A 27,282-nucleotide genomic window follows, 5' to 3' on the forward strand; every position below is an offset into this window, starting at 1 on the left:
CCTTTTTCTTTTATATTCCTCCAGCACCTCATTAGCTACTAGTACATTGTCCAACAGACCCCTACCTTCAAAAAAAGCCGACTGTCTCATATCAACAACTTTACTAATTACCTTTTTCAAACGTAGAGACAACGCTTTTGAGATAATTTTATACAAACAACCAACTAACGAAATAGGTCTGAACTCACCGAGTTGCATAGGATTTTCTACTTTCGGGACAAGACAAAGGAAAGAGGCATTTGAGCCTCTAGGCCAATGACTTTTTTCCGCAAAATCCTTCACAGCTGACACCACATCCAACTTTATAAAATCCCAACAAAACTTTAAGAAACCAAAATTAAATCCATCAGGACCAGGACTTTTTGAACTTTCACAATTCCAAACCGCAACCCTTATTTCTTCCTCAGAGAAGTCACGAACCAACATCTCGTTATCAGCTTCCGAGATAGAATTGAACCTTACATTATCCAACCTAACCGCACAAGTTTCGTTCCTGGCAAACCTATCTTCAAAATAATCCCTGACCTTTTCCTTGATCACAACCTTATCCTCGCACCACCTTCCATCAACAAACAATCCATGGAGCTCGTTCCTTGTCCTTCTCCACTTTACTGACGAGTGAAAAAACTTTGTATTAAGATCCCCCTGTTTCAACCACTTTTGTCTTGCTTTTTGAAAGATGACTGCCTCTTGCTTAAACATAACTGTAGTAAGTTCAGCAAGGAGCAACCTTCTCTCCTCCCTTTTAGACTCTTCTAACCCCCTATCATCATCCAGTGTATCTAACTCATTAATCCTTTTTTGTAATTCTTCACTAGCAAAATTAACGTCCCCGAAAACTTCTTTGTTCCAAACTTTTAGGTCAGCTTTAAGCTTTTTCAATTTTTCTTTGAAGATATAAATCCCACTTCCTTGAACATCGTAGCTAGCCCACTTCAAACTCACAAAGTCTTTAAATCTACTGTCTTTTTGCCATACATCCAAACTCCTGAAGGGTCTTGGTCCCCAGTCAACAAACACATCCTTAAGGACAATTGCACAATGGTCAGAAATAGATCTGTTAAGGACAAACTGTTGGCAACGAGGCCAGGCTTCGAGCCATTCCTTTGATACAAGAACCCTGTCAATCCTACTCTTTACCAATCCATTGGGTTTATACCAAGTAAACTTCCTGCCTACCAACGGGATGTCAACCAACTCTGATTTTTCAATAAACTCGTTAAAACCTTTTATTTCTCTAGAATAATCTGACACCGATAACATACTCTTCCTCTCTTCTTGCCGTCTAATAGAGTTAAAGTCTCCAATAACGCACCAGGCCTTTGAACGTTGATTCAACCTGTAACTATTAATCTCTTCCCAAACCTCTTTCTTCTCCCGTAAGGAGCCCGTAAGGAGCCCGTAAGGAGCCCGAGCAATATACATTTACTATTGTAACTTGTAACCCATTGCCAATCTTCCAAACAACTCTCAATAATAGAGAAGTTCCTTCCGATAGAGACATTAGACACGTTATCAATGTGTTGTTGATTGAGTTGAAATTTACGTGATAAAACTGATAGAGTAGTTTGTTCAACGTCTTTCTAGTGATGATGTTTTTTTTTCTCTTTTTTCTGGGCACATTTACACAATACAACAAGAAAAAAATCATCCCAACAATTTAAATAAACAATCTATCAACATCAATAAAACAACTTAGTTGACACATTTACAAAAAGGAAGTATATTCCAATGGAAATTCAGTTTCAAATGGCCCTCCATGCTAGACTGATGAAAGAGCAGTGCTAGATCGCCTGCATTCTTTCTTTTTCATGGTGCATTTCTGCACCTACCTTTTGTTAGATCAAACGAACACATCCTATTAACATCATTCCTTAGATTATCTCAAACGTTCACCAGTTTTATATAATTTTCACTCCTTGTCTTACTTCAGAGATCTTAAACATGTGATAAGATTTAGATACCAACCTAAATAGGTGCGAAAGTCTCATAACAAACTCAAAAACCAGAACAAGGAACTAACACCACCACCAACATAGCAGTATATGATGAAGCTTGCTATGCACCCAATATGTAAAAACTATATAGCGGAGTCACCTAACATATATCCAATACCAAATACTAACATCACCCCAAAACATTGTCTTAGCAGAGTTACCACCAGCAAGCTCAAATATTTAAAAGGAATATCCATTATGGTACACTGAAGGACCTTGGAGAAAGATTGTACCACATTTCTATCCACCCCTAAAGCACCAATTTTAATTTTGTGGAAATTCACCCTAGCCCAGACTCTACTTTGAAGCATCTTAGCAGACTCTACTTTGAAGCATCTAAGCAGTGATTTAATAGCCAAGATGTTTTGAAGGCAGGGTTCATGAAGAGTGTGTCATAACAAACTGTGGTAACTTCACTTCCACTTTGTTAACCCCAATTTTAAAACCTGTAAAAAGATTTTTTCTAGCTACTTGATTTACTAGCCTGATAAACCTTGTGTCACAAATTAGAAACAGGAAAGATGCAATTAGATCTCTTATCTAAGATCTCTAGAAAGTTTTGAATTTCTTGGTAGGGCTACCATTAACAAAAATAGAAATTGAAGAGGATTCTAAGCATGCTCTCATCCATTGTACCCATTGACTACAAAATCCATCTATACTCATCATATAGTATTAGAACTCTCAATTAACCGAATTATAAGTTTTGTCATAGTCAATTTTAATCACCATGCTCTCTTTCTTTTTCTTTTCAATTAGTCAAAAACCTCATTTGTCACGAGTATACTATCTAATAAACCTCTTTGGAATACCTTTTTGAGATATGAATGTAGATTGTGAATGATTAAGTTTTTCTAAGACTTTCTTGATTCTAATTGAGATGATTTTTTAAAGAAGTATGTAAGGTCCTTCGTGACCGCTTGAAGAAGTGTCTAGTGAAGGGTTTGGAGGAGTTTTACAACTTCATTTTTTTTAAGGAGAATGGGACGAGGCTTACTTAGGGAACTATTGTTGGGTATGAAGTGTATTGTTGACTAAGAAAAATTTAACCACTACAACAGTCAACTTCTTTAGTATTATTATGATTTTTTATTATACTTATTATTAATAACAATATTAATAATACTAATAATATTAATAATACTAATAATACTAATAATATTAATCATACTAATAATACTAATGATATTAATAATACTAATAATACTAATAATACTAATAATCTATACCTATATATAAAGGGGATTCCCCTCTTAACTACTCTTCATTTTTTTTTTCATTTTATCCTTATATTAATATTTAATTTTATTATTGTATTATGTTCATTGTGTCATTTTTTATTTTTTCTACAATATTTGGTATACGTAGTGGAGACGGTTTTGAATTGAAAGAGAGGTGGAATAGTGGTTTTGAATTGAAAGAGATGTGGAAGAACAATTATGAATTGAAAGAAAGGTGGGGGAACAATTTGGTTTATTTTCAAAATCAGTTACATTTTATTAATATTAGTAATACTAATAATATTAATAACACTGATAATATTAATAATACTAATAATATTAATAATACTAATAATATTAATATTATTAATAATACTAATAATACTAATAATATTAATAATACTAATAATACTAATAATAATTTATAATACTAATAATACTACAAATATTTTATAATACTAATAATATGAATATAATATTATTAATATTAATAAAATAAATATAATATTAATAATATGAATATAATAATAATATGAATATTAATAAAGATAATAATGATAAAGATTTATTTTTATTTTTATTTTTTGCATTACATACGGATAAATTCGTATGTAATTACATACGGATATTACATACAGATTTTTTCGTATGTAATTACATACGGATTCTGGATCCGTATGTAAAGCTTACCTACAACAATTTTACATACGGATTTTTGTCCGTATGTAAACCTGTTTTACATACGGATTTTGGGCCTTACATACGGATTTTGGCTGTATGTAATTCCAATTTTTCTTGTAGTGGTTTCGTGACTTCAAGTGAGAGATTGTTGGGTATGAAGTCAAGACCAATTGGGTTGGGTTGACAAGACACCATATACACAGTTGAAGCGCAGGTGAACATTGTTCCGTGACTTCAAGTGGGAGATTGTTGGGTATGAAGTCAGGATCAATTGAGTTGGGCTGAGTAGACACCATGTTTTAGTGAGTGGGCTTAATCATTGTGTCCCTTTATTATCTCTATTTAAAGAGATCATTGTACTTGTAATTGGTGTGCAACAATATATAATGTAAACCTAATAGTTGTCTGTGTGGATGTAGGTTGCAGTTGACGACCGAACCACGTTAAATCATGTGTTGTTTATTTTCTGCAGTTGATTCGTGATTGTGTGTGTTGTTTCCGCGTGCATTTTTCCATCAACTATAACTTTGGGCCGCAAGAATGAAGGTGAATTCTCCTTTGATGGATCAACGAGCTGAAGGATGGAAAACATAGGAAGATTTAACCTGTTGGTTGGGTTGGGAACATTTATTTTGTCTGGTTAGTAACTCTTGCAAATTTGGTAGGACATTGTTGCATCTTTGGTCAACAATTTAGCTTTTTTTGTTAGCCTGTGGATTTTTATGTAGCTGTTACAAGGTTGGGACACCCCTAAAGTGTCATTTTAATTTTAATTTATTCTTTGCTGATAAAAAAAAGAGATGTTTTTTAAAAATAATATTATAGGAGTAATTCACAATGATTTCCCTATAGTTTAGGTTAATTCGGTTAGTTGGTAAAATAAATAAAAAAAAGTTACATTACAAGAAAATCATGCAATAGAAACCAATTTTAGAAACAGAAAATAATTAGTGGTTATAGTAACTAAATTAGAGATAATTTTAGGGACTGAATAAATTTTTGGTTTCTAAATTAATTTATATTATTGTTAAATGATTTCTAAATTGGTATCTAATTAGTAACTAAGGTTTTTGCTACTAAATTTAGAATCTAAATAATTGGTAGTTAAAACTTTGATAGCTAATTAGATACCAATTTAGAAACTATTTCACAATAATATAAACTAATTTAGAAACCAAAAATTTTTTAGTTTCTAAAATGGTCTCTAATTTAGTTACTATTGCACCTAATTATTTTTGTCTCTAAAAATTGGTTTCTATTTGATGATTTTATTGTAGTGTTAGTTTAGATAGATTTTTTTTCACAAATTTCTTAGAAAAATAATTAACAAAAATAATTTTTTTTATAAGTTAAACTTATTTTATGAGTAAATTAATTTATAAAAATTGTAAAATATACTTTTTTTCTAAATTTTTATCTTTAGGATATAAAAGCTTTGTAAAATTAAAATTAGTAAAAATCTTAAACTTAGTACTGTTTCAACTAAAATTAAATGGCGCATATATTTTTTTCTCAATTAAAAATGGTAAACAAAAGTTATTACAATAAGTGACTTTATTCCAAATATATTAAAAGGTAAACCTTTAATATTTAGTAGAGTCTTATTAGTTATTTTTTATAAATTTAAAACATAGATATACATCATTTATTTTATTTGAAATGTAGATACTAGATGGTTTACAACTAATTAATATTTTTCTTCCTTCTGCAGTGTAGGAATGCTTTGTTCGTTTCTGAAAAAGTTGTGAGGATCAACCTTGGTCTTCACTCTAGCCAGTCTCTTAAAGTTGTTATTGAAATATTTGAAACCCCAAATGCTGGCTTGAGTATAATTTGTGTAACCATTGTTATTATTTACTCCAACGTCAAGGTCTCTGTAATTTATATATGCAGCTCTAGGAGAACTTGAAACATAAGGTTCCATATATTTATAGAGTCTTCTAATCCAATCCATATGCCTTTGTGTTGCCTCGTTCCCTTCCTCTCCCCAAACAACAACATAGTGAATATGATTAATGTATCCAGATCGGTGTGAGAAAGGAATTTCAGATTCCGAAATATCTGACATTCTACCTCCATAAGGAGCGAATTGAAGTTGACCATATTCAATCTTATCGTCATATAACAAACGCCATAAGCCTCGTAATCCATCAATAGGAATGGGTTTTCTCACATAATCAGATTTTCCTTTGTATTTTCCTGAACGAATTTGAGTTCTGTTAAGCAAAACTTCAGGGGCTTCATTGCCGGTAGATCCAATCAACCCAGCATTCATGAAGACAACTGAGCCAATCCAACTCGTCTCATTACAGTCTTTTCTGACCAAACCCAACTCTGGGAAGCTCTTTCGCATCAATGGAATAAGCTCTTCTACACCTCCCAGAAACATGGATACAAAACTAGCTTGTATTGTTAGCTTTCCATGTTGACTTGAATTTACCCTTGCCATGTCCATCCTAATCATTATGCGCTCGTCCAATTTATTGGCCACAAGCTGCCACTTTTGAATGATCTCGGTTGCATTTTCTTCCAATGTCCTTTCAAGTCTGAACACTGTCACAGTTGATGGAACTGGAACTAGTTTTATCTTCCAAGCCACGATGACACCAAAGCTTGCTCCACCACCTCCTCTAATGGCCCAAAACAGATCCTCACCCATGGCTTTTCTGTCAAGAAGATTACCATTCACGTCTATTATGTGAGCATCTAAGATATTATCAGCGGCAAGACCGTACTTGCGCATCAAGAATCCATAACCACCTCCACTGAAGTGGCCACCAATGCCCACAGTGGCGCACACACCAGCTGGGAACCCTAGTGTTTTGCTTTTCTGGCTAATGCTGTAGTAAAGTTCACCAAGGGTTGCCCCAGATTGAACCCATGCAGTTTGGTTTTCTGCGTCAACTGTGATTTGTCGAAGGTTTAGGAGGTCAAGGATAACAAAGGGAACCCCGGCAACATAGGAGAGACCCTCGTAATCATGGCCTCCGCTTCGGGTTCGAATCTGTAGGCCATGGCGTTGGGAGCAGATTATGGTGGTTTGAATGTGGGAAATTTGCAGTGGTGTGACAATGACATGGGGTTTTAAGCTTGAGTTGGAGAACCTAAGATTTTGAATGGTAAGATCCAGGACAGAGGAGTATGAAGAGTTGGTTTGGGTGTAAACAACATTGGAGATGGAGTTGGTGTTATGAGAATAATTGTAAAGGCATTGAACAAACTTTTCATGAGTATCTGCTGAAGAAGGTGTAAATGAAAAGAAAAGAGAAATGGCAGTAACTACGGTAAAATAGGAGCTTAGGCACTTCATTTTTGTGGATGGTTTGTTGTTGGTATGAGAAAGAGTAATGGGAAGTCTCTAATTTATAGTAGTTTGGAGTTGAATTTTAACCAAATCATTCATAAAAAGTTTGCCTATATATCCAAAAATAAAATAAAATAAACGTACCACATGGGAGGAGACAATTCAAGTACGAGAAGTAAGTAGTATAAGACTATTCTACATATTATACGTGGTGGAGAAGCTTCACACGATGACATAATACGAAGAAGAAAAAGAAGTACTCGATGACAAAACTTGCATTTCATCCATATGCGCACGCAATGTGCAAGAGAATGTTGACTGCATCATTTTGAAAATCCTTCATAAAATGGAACAATTATTTTTTTTAAGATGTTTTTGTTATTGTCTTAAGCCTTCGATATTCAAAGAAATTTTATGCTCGTACTCCCATTTTCTGTCCTTTTTTAAATACAAAAAAAAATATTTTCATAATATTTGTCTTTATATATATAATAGTAATAACAATTGTCTTTCTTAGATATCTTATTATTATATTAAGATTATGAGATGGTTATATAAAAATAAAAAAAGTCAAAAATTCATTACTTTAATTATCTATAGAGGTGATGTGTTATTAAAAACTAAATTTTTGTATTTGTAAAAAAAAACGAGATGAAGAATAAAATAGTAAATGTAACGTTAAGTATCTCATGTTTTTAGATGTGTTTACTTATTGCACTATAATATTTTGATACCTCATAAATTTTTATATTCATTTTGCATCCACTATTTTATTCTTTATTTTTATTATAAATAAAAAAAATTATTTTTTAATGGCGATGTTATCCTAAAAGTGAATTAACAAAGGTTTCTCAACTACCATTTATCTTACTTTGACTTTACAGATGCATGGAAGGTACTGAAGTGTTTTTTTCCTTTTTTAATACTATTCTAAAAGAGACTACGATTTTTAATATATGATTTTGTTATTTAATATTTAATAAAGAAAAATTCAGCTAAAAAATATTTTTTAATAGATGACGGTATATATGTAGGATCGAGCTTTTTATACAAGTAGTTTCTTGTACGAGAAGGAATTAAAGAAGGATTTTTAACGCTTATTTTTATTTATTTGCAGTATTAATTCGAACTTTAATATTATATTGTTTTTCTGATAAGATCCTAGTAAATACTTAAACAACAGATGTTACATCAGTGAAATATTTTCTTATATGGGTTTTATAAATTAACGGCTATCATCAAATCATAATGATGGAAAATTTTATTAAGATAATTGTATCATACCTATATATATTACCTTGTTGATGTCAAATTTAATAAAAATAAATAAAATATGAAAATAATTAAATGGTTATTTATATATTTTAAAGGTTTCATATATTATAACATTTTTAATATATATGTAGATATATAAATGAGGTATTAAATATGTTTGTATCAATAAAAGAATTTATAAACATAACTTTCAATAGATATATTTAGAATAAACTATCACGTTAAAAATTATTGAATCATATAATAGTTTATGTGTGTTACATAGTAGCAGAATTCAAACTGTTTTAAAGAACAAAGTATAAGGTATGAGATTTCTTTTACGAACATCTATTTACAGTTATCACTATTTGACAGGATGTACTGTTTTGTTTGATTTGAAATGTATAAACTCAAATTCACAGTTGTTTTTTATAGAAGCAATTATATTTGCTTTCCATTATAGTTTAGATCTGTATTTTTGTATTTGTATAAGGAACCATCAGATCTAACTGAGATATGAGGGACGCAGTATTTTGAACAGTAAAAAAAAAAAATATTTTTTTTTGTATGTAATAGGATTGAAATATCTTTCAATAAAAATATTGTTGATAAAAAAATATATTTTGTAACAAACACATATAGAGTCTCATTTTACGTGTTTTAAACATGAGCTAAATAAAAGTGTTTTTTTTATCAGAAAAAAATTAATAGAATAAAATGAGATAAGATTTAAAGCACTAACACTAGAAGGCTTAAACTACGGAGGAATCCCAATCCAAGGAGCTTGTTCTGCGCATAAACCAGCATAAAAAACAGACCACTGTAATTAGCAGCTGCTGGAAAGACACAAGATAATAAGTCCCTCCCATCCCTTTACATCTTGACAGGGCCAGCTGCATCTTAAAGCATCATAAATTGGCAAAGATAAGACCCTAGCCTCTACCGCTAGATATATTCCCTGGCCACTTACTTCTTCCTTCTTACTTCATGTCATGATCTCTACTTTGATCCTGCAGAACTCTTGCTTACACCTTGGAAAGAAGCTACCTCGGCTGCCATCAAATTTATCTATAACAGCAGCACCAGCACTTCAGCGTGCATCACCCTGCATCCCTGCAATTTGATTGTGTTATACCTGGATAAATTACAAACAAACGTTAATTAACAGAATTCCGGCAGATGTTGCTTGCTGTCTTTAAGTTTGTTCCAGCACAAGCTTTCCTTCAAGACAATCCCAACATAGATTTCTTTGCCTTGACATCAACACCAGCAGTTATGACATCATTGGCAAAATATGACCCTTGAGTGTATCCTTCTTTTCTTTGGTAAGAGCAGCATCATGAGTTAAGCCAACATCCATGTAATCCAGCATCCCTTTCCCCTCCCAGCTTTGGCATCACAACAAATGTTCCTTCCAGGGTCCCATACATAAGAATATGCCCTCAATAAACCATCCAAATTCAGTCCAGCCAATAAAAGCTGCCAATCAACACCAGCACTGACAGCCAAGTCACTTTCCCATGTTGAGGTTGCCAATTCAGTTCCCCCGTCACACATTTTATCAGCACTCTCTGTAAGTGGAATGACACGCCATCCATATTGACCACAACTACAGACCATGCTTTCACAAAACCAGAGTCTTCCATCAGCAACTACGTAAGCTACCCATCAGCAAATAGAAGTGTCTTGTTAGATATATCTTGCGTTTTGTGTTTCTTATCGTAGAGAATGATTACTTTTATCTTGTTTGATAACAACCTTAGTTATTACATACAACTCATGCTTGGCTTAGGTATTTTGAGATGTTGCTTAATAATATTTCTAAGGGTCATCCTGATGCTTACTTGGGATGACTTTTTGTATGGAACAATGACTTTGGAGAAAATGATATGAGAAGGATCTTTCAATGCTGGGGAATTCATGAGGTATTAATTGCCAGGAAACTGAATCAGAAAGGGGAGAGGTTCGGATTCGTGAGGTTAGAGTACAAAATAAATGGTGCTGGAAAGGGTGGAAAGCACAACACAAGGAGACGATAAGGAAGGGCGCAAACAAGACTTATGTACAAGTTGTCAAATGAGGTAAACATATGAGTGAGGTAACACTACTATAAAAATGCTTTTAGATAGCAATTTTTAAAAGTCCCTAGACGACGATTTTAGAACCGTAACTTATGAACACGTCGTTTATAGTTTAGAATTATATACGAAAGCCAAGAAAGCCAAACAATCGTAGTCTATTACATTACTATAGATGATGATTATTAACAGAATTATTGTATATATTGTAAGTGAAATAAAAAATAGAAGACTCATACAAAGGTATAGACAAAGATTATTAACAAAATCGTTAGCTTATATCCTTCTATAAGTCTTCTATATTTTACTGCATGAAGCCATCATAAACTATAATTATAGCCAGAACCGTAATGCATTTTTTATATCAGCAATGAATGAATTTAATTAAAGAGACACTTTTGAGGTGTCTCAACCCTTATACAAGATCCTACATCAAACAAACAGAGCAAACTGATTACATGTTAATATCTATCAGCACAACAAGCATCCAAATTGATTCACATATAGCTTTGCTCATCCTGTTTTTTGCTCCATAGAATTTTCTGCAGACACCTTCTTTTCCATAGAGCTTTGCTCCACATATACATACCGGTAAACCGTAGTGCACGATGAGTTTGTTTATTAGTTCAATTTGTTTAATGCATTTCCTCCTCTTAGTTAACCTGTTCATTTTAAAAGTCCAACTAGATATACAATATATTCAGACAACCAGATTCACATTTATTTATACAATAAATATATATATATATATATTGATAAATCAATTAAAATGAGTATATCCACTAATATATATTCCTATCTATTTGGCTAATTTCCTATACATGAGAAATATGTAATATAAAAAAAACACTTAAGAACATATAAATTAAACCTATACTATTCATCATTTATCCTAGAGTTATAGAACCTAATGAAATATGTGGCCCAAACATTCTTCACATAGTTCATTGATTCTGAATTTAGTGGTTGAGCATCCATAAAATACTACAACACAAAATAAGTTAAAATTAGTGTTTAATGTACACATAATTTATTATAAACAATAATTTAAATATGATTACTTGTTTCCAACCTCTGTTAATGTTAACTCTTATAATGATAGCCACACTCATACCCCGTGTCTGTTTATTACACTATAATTCAATATTAATGAAAAGTTAATATTGAAATTTTGACAAACAAGGAAGACAAAAAGACAAAACATTAATTAATGAAAATTACAAACCTTTAGGTTCAAGCATGTGAGCTTCTAGGACATTGCACTTGGTTGACCTCTCACTGTGTAATATCCAATGTATGAGCTAATTAATAAAAACAAACTTATTAGGAGACGTTTAAGTAATATACACAAGTAAGTTGATAATATTATTACATGTCCACTAATTACTTGAAATATGTCGGTGACTTCTTATGCAATGAACATAATCACACAACAGTGTTATCAATTAATGATATAACAAGTAATTGTCAATGACGCTTGCGTCATTCTTGAAAACAATTAGTAAAACTTTAAAGGATAAAATACTATAATAATTAACGACTTAAACATTGTATTTACTCATATATATGTTTTCCTCTGTAACTAGAAACTTGGTGGTGTATGATTGCGTTTCAAGTTGCTTATTTTCCACTGAACTAATTAATTGGGGATCCATTAATCCTTAGATATCATATTTCTCCTAATTACTAAAAAGTCCATACAAATACCTACAAGTATAATTAGTTAAAACATAACAAATAATTTAATATATTAAATTAAATTTATCCTAGATATAGTGGAGTCTCTGCATCGATTCCATATCCATGCACTTCTGTAAAAGAATCAGCCTCCAACATCACGAATCATGTCCAATCCATCATCATCTACTGCATCATCCATGATGGACTAAACATATTTTTGAGATACAAACACACTTGGTGAATGTAATAATTCACCATGCTAAGTCCAAGTTGTATAAGATCGTAGAAAGCCATTATAAAAGGTGCTCCCTAATTTTGTTAACATCCAATTTTCTCTCGTTCAAACAATTAATGCACAAACACCTAAAGTTTACTACACCACTATTGTTGCCATTACGTTGCACAAATTGTATAAATTCTTCTACTCCTCTTTCATACCCATCACTTATGTGGGTTGAATTAATGTAGAAGATGAAGTAACAATCTATCATGTATAAGCTCTAATGACCATCTAGCATGACCAGTAGCATTGTTTCGTTGAACTTTCCACGAGCTCTAGAGACATCTAACTAGATATGTCTTTAGAGACTGTCTGGCATGTCCTACTATGAGACTGTCCAGTGGGTATATGCATCCCGGATGGTTTTAATTTTGGGTTCTTAATGTTCAGTTGGGAGTTCATTAAGGAGGACGTTATGTCGACAGTGAATGATTTTGCGACCAGAGGTGTCTGGCCTAGGGGGTCAAATGTGTCTTTCTTATGCCTGATTCCTAAAAATGACAATCCTCAACAGCTTAATGATTTTAGACCTATTTCTCTGGTTGGATGTATGTATAAAATTATGTCAAAAGCACTATCTCTAAGATTGAAAAGGGTGATTGACAAAGTTATTGATGTTAGGAAGTCTGCTTTCCTTGAAGGACAAAGTTTATTGGACGGTGTGCTTGTGGCCAATGATGCCCTTGAGGAAATGAAGAGAAAGAAGAGAAGTTGTGTTTTTTTAAAGGTTGATTACGAAAAGGCATATGACTTTATTGTTTGCGAGTTTATTTACTATATGTTGGGAGAGGTTGGGTTTTGTGATAGATGGATTAATTGGATTAAGTCTTGTTTAGAGTTTGCCTTAGTGTCGGTTCTAGTTAATGGGAGCCCCACTAAGGAATTTATTCCAAAAAAGGGGTTGCGACAAGGGGATCCGTTAACACCTTTTCTGTTTCTTATTGCGACTGAAGGCCCGACAGATGTGTCAAGGATGGCAGATGAGAAACAATTGATTGACAACTTGAAAATTGGAGATAAGAAAGTTAATGTTAATATGCAAATGATACTTTGTTTTTTGTGAAGCTAATGCTAAGAGTGTTTTCAACATTAAGGTGACATTAAAATGTTCGAATTGTGCTCAGGGCTTAAAGTGAACTTTATGAAGAGTAGAATTGGTGGGTTGGGGATTGATCAGACTACGTTGCAACGATTCGTGACTATTCTTGGTGTTGAGGTAATGACAACACCTTTTAAATACTTGGGGGTTGGTGGTTGAGGGTTATCACAAGAGGGGTGTTTTCTGGGGTGGGGTGATTGAGAGATTGGAGTCTAGGTTGAGAAGATGGAGAGGCAAAATCCTTTCTTTGGCTGAGAATTTACCTGATTAAGTCTGTGTTGTCGTTAATTCCACTTTTCTACCTTTCCCTTTATAAAGTGCCTACATTTGTACTAAAGGAGTTATAAAGAATTCATAGGCGTTTCCTTTTGGGGGTGGGGGTCGGAGGGGAGGAAAATTGCTTGGGCTGCGTGGAAGAAAGTCTGTGAGCCTCATGAGGCAGGTGGTCTTGGTATTATTGACTTGAAAGTTTTCAATATAACACTTTTAGGGAAATGGGTTTGAGGTCTGGGGATAGATAAGGGCGACTTATGGAAGGATGTTATTGAGTCTAAATACGAAGGGTGGAAAAGTCTGAGAGAACAAATGAGTCCTACTAAGATGTCCCTTTGGTGGAAATATTTGAAGGAGGTTTGGGAGTTGGAGAGTTGAGGAAGGAGGTTTGAAGATTGTTTCAAGTGGAAGATTGGAAATGGGAAGTCTATCAGTTTCTGGGAAGACAATTGGGAGGCGCGCGGTAACCTAAAGAGTGTTTTTCCAAGATTGTGTTCTTTAAGCTGTCTGCCAGAGTCTAAAGTGACTGAGTGTGGGTATTGGGTTGACGAAGTCTAGAAGTGGAATCTTGTTTGGAGAAGGAACCTGTTCGAGTGGAAAAAGGATATGGAAAGGCAACTTTTTTAGGTGCTCCAAGGATTGGGGCTAGTTTTGGATATGGATGATGGTTGGGTCTGAAAGGACGGTGAGTTCTCTACGTACACGGTTAATTCTGCTTATGTTATCTTAAGGGGTGAGCCTGAAGGGGGGATCAATACTGGGTTTGTTATGTTTTGGAAGACTAAGGCTTTTCCTTCGGCCCACGTCACTGCTTGGAGGGTATTTGAAAATAAGTTAGCCACCAAAGGAAATTTGGCAAGGAGAGGGGTAGAGCTCAGGAATGTTTTATGTATTATGTGCAGGGTGGAAGAGGAGTCCTATCATCATTTTTTAGTGCAGAATAGCTTGGCTGGTCAGGAGTCAGTGTTACGCTTGGTTAGGTTTGGCGTCCGTGGACCACTCTGATGCTTTCTTTCACTTCCTACAGTTTAGGATGTGTAATGCATAAGAATCTGTTAATGTGATTTGGCGAACCATTTGGACTCCTGTAGTAAACGAGATTTGGAGACGCAAGAATAAGGTAATTTTTAAAGGGGGAGTGGTGAATGTTTCGAAAGTGTTTACGCTTATTCAACTAAAGTCTTGGTCGTGGGTTGTATCCAAGGTACCTTCAACTGTTTTCTCTTATTCTGAATGGTGTCTTGATCCTTTGGCTTGCATGTATTAGATTTAGAGGTGTTTTTCAGTTTTGTTTTCCTTGGTTGGGTGTAGGTGGGTGTGCCCTCCACAGTTGTTAGGAGGTAGATAAGGGTTTGATCAACCCTGAAATGGTTCATATTTATTATTCTTTCTTACAGATAAAAAAAAGTGGGTTTATGCATAGTTGGATATTTTAATGAATCAATACTTTATATGTTTTTTACTATTCTTTTAATAACATAGAAACACCCAGGTGTTGTCTAATGAGTTTGACACTGAGAGACCGTCTAACAATTTTAATATTACAAGACTGTATAACAAATTTACATCTTAATAGATCGTTTCATCTGCCTTTGCCATAAGCATTAGAAAAAATTAATGTTGATCTAACTTGCACTAACTTAATAAATATAAATAATAAATAAATAATATTGACTCCTAGCATCGACTAAGTTGACACTAATTTAACATTAATATAAATATTTTTAATTATTAAAGGATGATTTTATTAAGTGAACTTTATTAGTTTTAGATAATCCAATATTAATTTGACATTTACACGAATACTTTTATTTATTGAAAAGTTAATATTGACTTACAGTTAGCTAAGTTGACTCTCTTTTAATAACGAGTATCAGTTTAATTGACGTAAATATTTCACAAATATAAAATTAAATCTAATGATTTTATGTTTATCAACTTTTTTTATCATTTTAGAGTAGTCATCAACTCTAATTTATAATATTGCACTTTTGTCAATAATATTCTAAAAACATGACATTTTTCTGAACACTATTATTAAGTGTAACTCTAAATATTTGAATTACTATAAAAAAACATAAATTAGAAGCATAACAACATATTTTATTTGAAGGGTAGATACTAGATGGTTTACCATTCATTAAATTTATTTTATTTGAATTCTACATACTAGATGGTTTTAAAATAATTTAATATTCTTCCATGGACAGTATAGGAATGCTTTGTTCGTTCCTGAAAAAGTTTTTAGGATCAACCTTGGTCTTCACTTTAGCCAATCTCTTGAAGTTATTATTGAAATACTTCAAACCCCAAATGCTGGCTTGGGTGTAGCTTGTGTAACCATTGTTATTTACCCCAATGTCAAGGTCTCTGTAATTTATATATGCAGCTCTTGGAGAATTTGAAACATAAGGTTCCATATATTTATACTCTCTTCTAATAAAATTCATGTGTCTTTGTGCTATCCCGTCCCCTTCCTCTTGCCAGGTGACCCAATAGTGTATATGAAAAATGTATTGAGATCTGTGCGAGAACGCAATTTCAGACTCTGAAATCTCGTTCATTATGCCCCCATAAGGAGCCAATTGAAGTTGAGCATATTCAACCTTAGCGTCACAAAGCAAACGCCATAATCCTCGTAATCCCTCGATAGGAATAGGTTTTTTCACATAATCAGATTTTCCTTTGTAATTTCCATAACGAATTTGAGTTTTGTTGAGCAAAGATTCGGGGGGTTCATTTCCTGAAGATCCAATCAACAAAGCATTGTTGAAAACAGCTGAGCCAATCCAACTCGTCTCTTTACAGTCGTTTCTGTCCAAACCCAACTCTGGGAGGCTGTTTTGCATCAATGGAATAAGCTCTTCTACTCATCCCAGAAACAAGGACACAAATCTGGCTTGTATTGTTAGCTTTCCATGTTGACTTGAATTAACCCTTGCTATGTCCACCCTAATTATTATGCGTTCGTCCAATTTATGGGCCACAAGCTGCCACTTTTGAATGATCTCGGTTGCATTCTCTTCCAATGTCCTTGAAACATCGAACACTGTCACGGTTGATGGAACTGGAACCAGTTTTACCTTCCAAGCCACAATGACTCCAAAGCTTGCTCCACCACCTCCTCTAATGGCCCAAAACAGATCCTCACCCATGGCTTGTCTGTCAAGAAGGTTACCATTCACATCGATTATGTGAGCATCTATGACATTGTCTGCAGCAAGACCGTACTTACGCATCATGAGTCCATAACCACCTCCACTGATGTGACCACCAATGCCCACACTAGAGCACAAACCAGCTGGGAACCCTAGCGTTTTGCTTTTTTGGCTAATGCTGTAGTAAAGTTCACCAAGGGTTGCCCCAGATTGAACCCATGCAGTTCGGTTTTCTTCGTCAACTGTGATTTGTCGAAGGTTTAAGAGGTCAAGGAGGACAAATGGAACCTGGGCAACGTAGGAGAGACCCTCGTAATCATGGCCTCCACTTCGGGTTCGAATCTGCAGGTCATGGCGTTGGGAACAAATTATAGTGGCTTGAATTTGGGAAACATCCAGTGGTGTGACAATGACAAGGGGTTTTGAGCTTGAGTTGGAGAATCTATGATTTTCAATGGTATGATCTAGGAGAGAGGAGTATGAAGAGTTGGTTTGGGTGTAAACAACATTGGAGATTGTGTTGGTTATGTGGGGATAATTGTAAAGACATCGAACAAAGTTTTCATGAGAATCTGCTGAAGAAGGTTGAAAGGAAAAAAAGAGTGCAATGACAGTAACATAGGTAAAGTAGGAGCTTAGATACTTCATTTCTATGTATGGTTTGTTGTTGATAAGAGAATTGTAATTTGAGAATGAGCAATGCGAAGTCCCTAATTTATAGTAGTCTGGAGTCTGATGTTATACCACTCATCCTAAACTGTAACATTTACTTTATATTTCAATAAATTATTATTTTATTATAATATTGCTTTTTATATTATTTTAAGCAAGATGCGACAAATGTGCCAATGTATATATATTTTTTGACTAAATTTTTTGTTAAAGTAAATAATATACATTTGATATTATTTATAATAATATAATAATATTTTAAATTATAAAATAAATAAATAAAATAAGATATTAATATATTAAGATATAAAGTGTATGTTTTTAGTATAGAGAGTATTAATATATATCAACACCCATATTTGACCAATTAATGTGAGTTTAATGTCAACAACCATAATTAGTGTAGATACTAGGTTACGCAAGCGCCAGAAAAGAAAATACATTATTTTAACTGATGTTGACCAATGTCTAAATTCTTTGTTATTTCCTTATTTCATATTTAATAAAGAAAAACTCAGTTAAATAAATATTTTTAATAGCTATCTATATGTAAGACCGAGCTTTTTTATACGAGAAATAGTTGCTTGCACATAGAAGGAATTAAATAAGGGATGTTCAATGCTTATTGTTATATTTACCATATTCAAAATTTAATAATATATTTTTTTGACATCTTTTTTTTATTGAGAAGTGATATATTAATATTTTAATTTAATTTAATTTATTTTTTAATTTAAAATATTATTATATTATTATAAAGAGTTGTGAAATGTGACATCCTAAAATATTAATATTTTTATTATTTCTATTTTATTTTTTTATTAAAAATATTATTATATTATTATAAAGAATTGTGAAGTGTGTGCTTTACTGTCAAAAGATAAGTTTTCCTTTTTCATTTAAACATGTTATACTAATGAAATCTTTTCTACTATGAATGTTATAAATTAACGATTATCATCAAATCCTAATCACGGAAAAGTTTTTAAGATAGTTTTATCAATAATATTGAACGAATTAAAATTAAAGTATTTCCTAATGTACTAGTTAATTTTTAATTTCTATCAAATTCGAAATACTATAATCAGTTCATAAGTACTTTTAGTACACATTGCTACTCATGATCATGTACGAGACTAAATACTTTTAATATTGTAATGCAGACACACTTTTCAGTTTTGTAACTGTGCTATGTTGGGGTAGATTTTGAATATATATGATGAATATATATAACAGTTTACGTACGCTGCATTGTTTGTGGGAAGCACATATTCAGTCTCAGTTACTCTGTTACTTTTGGAGATCCCACATCGACTAGAGATTAGAGTTTTTCATTGTATATAAGTGGATGCAAACATCAACCATATGTGCCGATAACATTGCTCATAATACTGAGAAAAATCTTGTGACTGGTAATATTGATTTCATTGGAAATAATGATGTTCATATTCAATCTGGTGATTCTTTTGAATCCGATGGTCATGTTAATGAGGCACAATCCCCTTAAAACAACTGGATGTCAACAATTTTTTCCTACATGGAGACCTTGTAGAGACTGTCTACATGAAACCTCCATGGGGCCTTCTTCTTCCTAATAGTACTCATGTTTGCAAATTACAACGATTTGTATGGTCTTCGACAAGCGGGAAGGCACACTGGAAATGATGCTGAGGAAATTTCTCACATTACAAATCTGCTGGACCAACAGTTCAAAATAAAAAATCTTGGAGACCTCACCTTCTTCTAGGGTCTTGAGGTGGCACACAACTCCATTGGTATTCATCTCTGTCAAAGAAAATACACTTTATATCTGTTACATGATGTTGGATTGTGCACCCATGCCCACTCCTATGCTCCACTCTTCTCGACTCTCTCCATCCCAAGGTGTTCCCCTCTCTGACACAGATGCTGCAGCCTACCGCCGCCTCATAGGTCGTCTCCTCTATCTCACAAACACAAGACCTGGCATTACTTTTAGTGTGAACAACCTTAGTCAATTTGTCACAGCGCCAACGAAAGAACATCAACAAGATGCCTTTCATGTTTTACGGTATCTCAAAGTTGCACCAGGATCAGGTATATTCTTCCATTCTTCTAATTCCATTCAATTAAAATGCTTTAGTGATTCTGATTGGGCAACATGTCCTACAACAAGGAAACCCATTACTGGATTTTCAGTTTTTTTAGGCAATTTGCTCATCGCATGGAAATCCAAAAAGCAGCAGACCATTTCAAGAAGCTCCTCAGAAGTAGATTATAGAGCCATGACAGCTATTACATGTGAAATCTAGTGGTTAATGTACCTTCTCCAAGACTTTCGGGTTACTAGTGTTCAACCTGCTATCCTCTATTGTGACAACCAATCTGTAATTCAAATAGCCAACAATTTAGTCTTCCATGAACGTACCAAACATATAGAAATTGACTGCCATATTGTTCGCGAAAAGGTTGCAGTTGGGCTTCTCAAACTTCTTCCCATTTCCTCCTCCATGCAAGTTGCGGACATTCTAACCAAACCACTTCCCCACAACACCTTTATCTTAATACATTCCAAGCTAGGAATGAAGAATATCTATTACCAGCTTGAGGGGGGCTAATGAAATTTTTGGTTATATATGTTATTTTTTCTCTCTTGGGTTATTGGGCTGCATATAGTTTTAGGGCTCATTCTCTCTTTTGTTTTACATGTATTATATACTCTCCGCTTCTCTGCTTGTACGGAACTTGAGAGAATTTAAAAAAAATTCCCCCTTTCATCTTTACTCTATTCTAGCTTTCCAGCACCTCTTTTCTTCTAGGGCTCCTATCTTCTTTTGTTCCCTTTTCTTCCGCTTTCGTGCTTTGCCCTTTGTCCCCTTTTTGGGCTGTTTTTTGTATTGCATGAAGGAGCCTAGCAGCACCTCTCCGCCCAATGAACGTCACAGTCATGGCAGAAGCGGCAAAAGAAACGTCTGATCATCCCACATCTGATCAGACCTATCTGTCTTTGCATCTTAATGAGAATCCTGGAATCTGCTTGGTATCACCCGTTCTTGATTCAACGAATTACCATTCCTGGAGTAGATCAATCATGACAACTTTGAGTGCGAAAAATAAACTAGAATTTGTCCTTGGCACGCATCCCTGCCCAACGAAGGATTATTCTACTTATGCCGCATGGAATCGTTGTAACAACATGGTGGAGTCATGGTTGGTGCATTCAGTCTCTCTTTCGATAAAGGAAGAGCATCATTTGGATGGATTCAACTGTTGATGTGTGGAACGATCTCAAAACTAGGTATTCCCAAGGTAACTTTCTAGATTTTCTAATATATAAATGGAAGCTGCTACCCTATGTCAGGGAGACCAATCTGTTACCGATTATTTTACTAAACTCCATATTATTTGGGATGAAATTGAGAATTTTAGACCTAACCTAACCTGTGCTTGTAAGACAAATTGCGCTTGTTATTGTGATGTTATGACTCTTCTGAATCAAAGAAAGCTTGAAGAACAGGCAACGCAGTTTCTTCGTGGACTAAATGAACAATATCACAACATCAAGTCTCACGTTCTTTTGATGGAACCAATTCCTCCCATATCAAAGATTTTTTTCTCTAGTGGTACAACAAGAACATCAGTTGGTTAGTAATACCTTGGTTACCAATATTAACAATGTTGTTAGTAATATTAGTGTTAACTGCAACCCTAGTTTTGCTTTTATTACTTGTAACTTTTGTGGTAAGATTGGTCACACTGAAAAAGTTTGTTTTCGAAAGAATGGCTTTCCCAATAAGGACAATAGAACGTACAAAAACAACAATAATAAGAAAATTTGCACTCATTGTGGTATAAGTGGTCATACTGTTGAGAATTGCTACAAGAAGCATGGTTATCCTCCTGGATATAAATTTTCAAATGGTGGAAAACCCAGTCAGATTAATAGTATTGTGTCTATTGATGATGTTTCCTCTGAAAATTGTCAAAAAGGACAGGAAGAGGGCAACATTACCCTCACTCCTTTGCAGTACCAGATTCTTTCAGACATATTCAAGCAAAGTAAAGGTACTGCTAATAACAACAATATGATCAATCCAACACAAGTGAATCAGGTGGGATCTTTCTCCACACATTCAGCTCACCAAGTGACGGATCAACCTTCAACAGGTAATCTTTCTATCAAAACTAATTCTTGCTGGGTTTTGGATTCAGGAGCTACTGATCATGTATGTGTTTCTTTATCAAATTTTGCCTCATATAAACCTGTTCCTATAAATCTTCCAAATGGTCATCATGTTCTGGCTAAATATTTTGGCACTGTTGTCTTTAATAAAAAAATTTACCTTAGCAATGTTCTGTATCTACCAAACTTTGCTTTTAATTTGATATCTGTCTAAAAAATTACTTCTGATTTTGTTTACAGATTAACTTTCTCTTCAAATAAATGTGAAATACAGGACAATTTTACCAACGAGAGGATTGGTACAGTTAAGACCACAAATGGCTTGTATATTCTTGATTCTGCTGTTTTTTGTAATTCTAGTTTCAAAACTGTTGCTTCTTCTTACAGTACTACTGATAAAAATCATAATCTATGGCGCAATAGAATGGGTCATATTTCTGATGAGAGATTATTTGTTTTGAGAACTCAATTTCCTTTTATTACTACAAATAAAACCCATGTGTGTGATACTTGCCATAGAGCAAATCAAAAGAAATTGTCTTTCAATTTGAGTAGTTCCCGTACTAATTTCTGTTTTGAATTACTCCATATGGATATTTGGGGTCCATGTTCTGTCTCTTCTATGTATGGTCATAAGTACTTTTTAACTATTGTTGATGACTTTTCACGTTTTACTTGGCTTATACCCATGGTCACTAAATTTGAAACTAGAATTCATATTGAAAATTTTATTGCATATGTTAAAAATCAGTTTGAAAGCAGTGTTAAAATTATTTGTACTGATAACGAAGTAGAATTTACCAAGAAATTTTTTTCTCTTCTAAAGGTATTATTCATCAAACTACTTGTGTTGAGACACCTGAACAAAACGATATTGCTGAAAGAAAACACCAACATATCTTAAATGTAACTCGTGCTCTCATTTTTTAAGCAAACTTACATCCTTTATTTTGGAATTTTGCTGCTTTACATGTTGTTCTTTTGACAAACTGCACTTCGACTCCTTTATTAGACAATAAATCTCCTCATGAGAAATTGCATGCTAAATCATATGATCTAACTATCCTTCGTGTTTTTGGATGCCTTTGTCATTCTAGCACTATCACTGCTAATAGAAAAAAGTTTGATGCATGTGTTGTTTCTGGTGTTTTCTTGGGTTTTCAGCCTCATACTAAAGGCTATGTTTTCTTAAATCTCAAAAATAAAAAAATTGAGGTCTCAAGGCATGTAATTTTTCATGAACATCAATTTCCTTATAAATTGAATGTTGATAATAATAAAAGACCCAACAATTTATCTCTTCCCATTCCCCAAAGTTATGTTTTTACTAATGATTTTATTCATGATAATTCTCCTGATAAAATCGACTCATAGGGTTGAGGTTTGCACCCACTTATATACAATGAAAGGCTCTAATCTTTAGTCGATGTGGGATCTCCAAAACACCCCCCTCACGCCGAGACTGTCAACTCATGCGTGGGACTATATATTATGGGTGGTCCGATAGCGGCCTGATAGCGGGTGACACGATAGACCCAACACAAACACATGCTAGGATATGCTCGAAATTGCTCTGATACCATATTACGAACTGGACTTTAAGCCTAACTCAACCCCATAAAACCGGCTCATAGGGTTGAAGTTTGCACCCACTTATATACAATGAAAGGCTCTAATCTCTAGTCGATGTGGGATCTCCAACACATCGTAATACTTACGTATATAAACGAGAGCCAAAGAAAATGTAGCTGGAATATCTTCCGTGTTGCCTCACGTTAAAAATGTGATTGAATTATATGACAATTGTTCTGACAATAGAGATACAACTTGTGGGTTGTTTGAGAGAGGAAACGAGATTCAACTCTGATAACAATACAGATACAACTTAGTGAGATGTTCTAGCTTAAGGAAGTTAATTTATTTGCGAATGTGATATCAGCTAAGGAAATCTCCGTAGATTTGGTCGAGGTGGAAGGCAGTGTTTTAAAAGGAATATCTAAGAAACATATAAGATAGTCATATAAATAAGGAGTTTTGTGAATCTAGTTTTGTTTCAGATATTTTTTTCAAGGAGGCACCTTGACACAATTAACTTCTGAAAATCAAACTTTTGCTTTGACTAACAGATACTAGAGAGTTTCATGGAGTTGAAGAAAAGGTTTGTTAGTACTTCAATGTTGGTGATTTCTCATATAGAAAAATCTTTCGAGGTTTATTATGATGCTTCACATAAAGGATTGAATTGTGTTTTAATGCAAGAGAAGAGAACAGTTGCATATGCTTTAAGGCAACTCAAAGTTCATAAGAGAAATTATCCTATTTATAACTTAGAGTTGGTAGTTGTGGTGTTTACTTTGAAGATTTGAAGACATTATTTGTATGGAGCTCAATTACAGGTGTTTAACTATCACAAAAGTGTGAAATACTTGTTTGATTAAAAGGAGTTGAATATGAGGTAGAGAAGATGGGTGGAGTTTATGAAAGATTATGATTTTCAGTTGATGTATCATCCAGGGAAGGCTAATGTAGTTGCAGATGCTTTGAACAGGAAGTCATACAAGTGTCAACCATGAAAAATAAAGAGCAGAAGTTGATTGAGCAATTTAGAAATCTGAATTTGGGAGAAAAATTCTTTGTTGATCATATTAGTTGTAGTAAGTTAACAATAACTAATGATTTCCTTGGAATGATCAAGGAAAAAAAGTTAGAGGATTCTAGTCAGAAGAATACAATGGAGTTACTAGGTACAAATCAAGCTAGGAACTTTGTGATGGGGGAAGATGGGATCTTAAGATTCAAGGGCAGAACTTGCATACCTGCAAATGAAGAGCTAAAGAGAATGATCCTAAAGGAGGGTCACAAGGATCATTTTAATCTACTTCCCATTATGAATAAGATGTACCAAGATCTGAAGGAGTACTTTTGGTGGTCAGGCATGTGGAAAGAAATAACTCAATATGTTGTTGCATGCTTGACATGTAAGAAGGCAAATGTAGAGCATTAGAGACCTAGTGGTTTGTTGCAACAATTGCACCATATGAAGCTCTGTATGGGAGGAAGTGCATAACTCCTTTAGGTTGGTACCAAGATGATGAGACATCATTGGTTGGGCCAGAGTTACTAAAGCATACCACTGAGAAGGTGAGACAGATACATGAAAGGATGAAAGCCTCTCAGAGTAGGCAGAAATCATATGCAGATTAGAGGATAAAGCCTTTGGAGTTTGCAACTGGAAATGGATAATGTGCAAATCAAAGATAACATGTCTTTTAAAGTAAAATCAATTAAGATTGAAAATCATCAGAGTACCCAGCTCAAAGGCATGAACATCAGTATGGTGAAGGTAGTGTGGGTTGATAGATTTGGAGATTCGTCTTGAGAAATAATTGAATATAATGTTTATAATAATTATAGTAATAATAATAATAATATAAAAACTAAATTTATATAGTAATAATATTGATATTATTACTATTACTAATATTATTATCATATTATTATTATTAATGATAATAATAATTTTTTTTATTGTTAATTTTATTATTATTATAAGTAGTAATGATATTTATTATTATTATTATTATTATCAATAAGAATAAAAATAATAAATAATAATATTATTATTAAGAATAATATTAATAATAATATATGAAATTTTACGTACGAATTTTGTTTTCCTAGTGACTAGATGCATTTATATATGAATTTTTTTTCCGTATGTAATAATTATTACGAGTATTCACTTCAGATTTTTTTCCATATGTAATGATTAGGAGCTTTTACATGTGATTTTTTTTTTATTTTTTGTAATGACTAAGAGTTTTTACATCGGTTTGGAAACTCCATTACTATCGGCGGTTTGAGAATCTCGTAATTCTTGATAGTTTGAGAACTCTGTAATTCTCAACGGTTTGAGAATTTCCATAATTTTTGACGGTTTTTAAATTTCTGTTATTCCCGACGATTTTAAAATCATGTTATTTTCGATAATTCTAACTCATTGTTATCAGCGATTTTTAAACCCACGTTACTTATAGAAGGTGTATATATAAATAAAAATAGGTGATAAATAATAAAAATATTGAGTCAAAATAGCCCAACAATTTTCTCAAACCCTTTGTTCTTCTTCTACCACCAAACATTAATACATTATTGTCCTTCAACTTCTTCAACTTTTTATTTACTATATAGGAGTAATTTCGTATTAATACCAAATAATTATATTGATATTTCTTAAATAAAGATAAATTACTAAATTATTCATCTTATTCATTAAGATCCATTTAGTGACCGGTGTTAGAATAATATACATAAAGATTTATGTTTGATTTTTTTTATAAAAAATAAATTCATTATATTAATAATTTTTATCAAACAAAATTTATGAAAATAAACAATGTTATCATCTAAAAAAAAATAGATAATGTTTTCTTTTTCAGACAATGCATATTTACTTGGAACCTATTCTACGTTGACCAAAATTCTAATACAGCTATGAATACAACAAATATGGGTATTTGTGAATCTGAGAAATTGCACTCGATTAATATTAGCCTAGGAAAGGAAATAATATTTACTAAAGGAACACTTACAAGAGAAAATAAAAGAAAAATAAAAAATGCAATAAGGTTTTTTAATAAGCTAAGACTACCTTACGCAAAAAAAATTAAAAAAAAATACATTTTTGGGCAAGTTAGTATAAAAAAAAAACTTGTGGAGAAGTTTATTCAAATAAACCAAAGTCTGAAAATATGGATGATATGTAGAACCTACGAACTACATTCTCTCAAACAATGTTGTTAAATAGCCCTTATAGTAACACTATATTCTCATTATTGAATAATAAAGTGAATATTTTCCCCTTCTAAATTCAACTATTCAACAACTATTATGTTGAGAAAAAAGAACGACATATAAGTTAGAACTAAAAAAATCAAGCTTGAATCCTTTCAAAGTGAAGCACACCAATATTATTTAGTAAATCAATTGGTACTTCTTAACCTCTCTTCAGTCTGAGCCTCTACCACAATTACAATATCTATATCATAACAAATTATGAAACTTCAAAAGTCTATTCATAAAGATAAAATTTCCAAACCAAAAAGAGAACATATGATAAGCTCTTAATCCCTCACATTTTTTAATGCACTCATGTGTTGGAAAGAATAAACAATTCTCCCAGCTCAAGAAATGCCTGCAAGATAATGAATCTTTTTCAAGAACAAACCAAAAGATGAAGCTAGATCAAGAATGTTGGTCCGATTATCAATTTCACCTTTAGCAACACCAAAGGAATCAATTCGAAATCTATTGAATTTTAATTAATGAAATTATATACGAAGAAATGAAGAATTGCATCAGAAAAAGGAAGAGCTAACAACAATATTAATTGAAAAAAAATACTTCACCAAAAACAAAAGACAC

At 33.1% G+C, this 27,282-nt stretch overlaps 2 protein-coding genes across 2 annotated transcripts; both read right to left on the reverse strand.

The window, feature by feature from the left end:
• Window positions 1-5,391: 5,391 nt before the first annotated feature.
• On the reverse strand, window positions 5,392-7,246 carry LOC137811771 (tetrahydroberberine oxidase). Its single transcript, XM_068613604.2, has one exon. The coding sequence runs from the start codon at window positions 7,206-7,208 to the stop codon at window positions 5,586-5,588; it is 1,623 nt and encodes a 540-aa protein (XP_068469705.1). The 5' UTR covers window positions 7,209-7,246; the 3' UTR covers window positions 5,392-5,585.
• An 8,702-nt stretch (window positions 7,247-15,948) lies between these two features.
• On the reverse strand, window positions 15,949-17,695 carry LOC137809734 (tetrahydroberberine oxidase). The gene is given in 1 exon segment (XM_068610822.2): window positions 15,949-17,695. A coding segment is annotated over 1 exon segment (1,617 nt). The 5' UTR covers window positions 17,673-17,695; the 3' UTR covers window positions 15,949-16,055.
• Window positions 17,696-27,282: the final 9,587 nt, after the last annotated feature.

Source organism: Phaseolus vulgaris, chromosome 2 (genome assembly GCF_051622355.1).
Source record: "Phaseolus vulgaris cultivar YP4 chromosome 2, ASM5162235v1, whole genome shotgun sequence".
Classification (NCBI taxonomy): Eukaryota; Viridiplantae; Streptophyta; class Magnoliopsida; order Fabales; family Fabaceae; genus Phaseolus; species Phaseolus vulgaris.

What these genes read in the sequence shown, in the direction of transcription:
- LOC137811771 (XM_068613604.2), bottom strand. Translation starts at nt 7,208, where the DNA reads ATGAAGTGCCTAAGCTCCTATTTTACCGTAGTTACTGCCATTTCTCTT.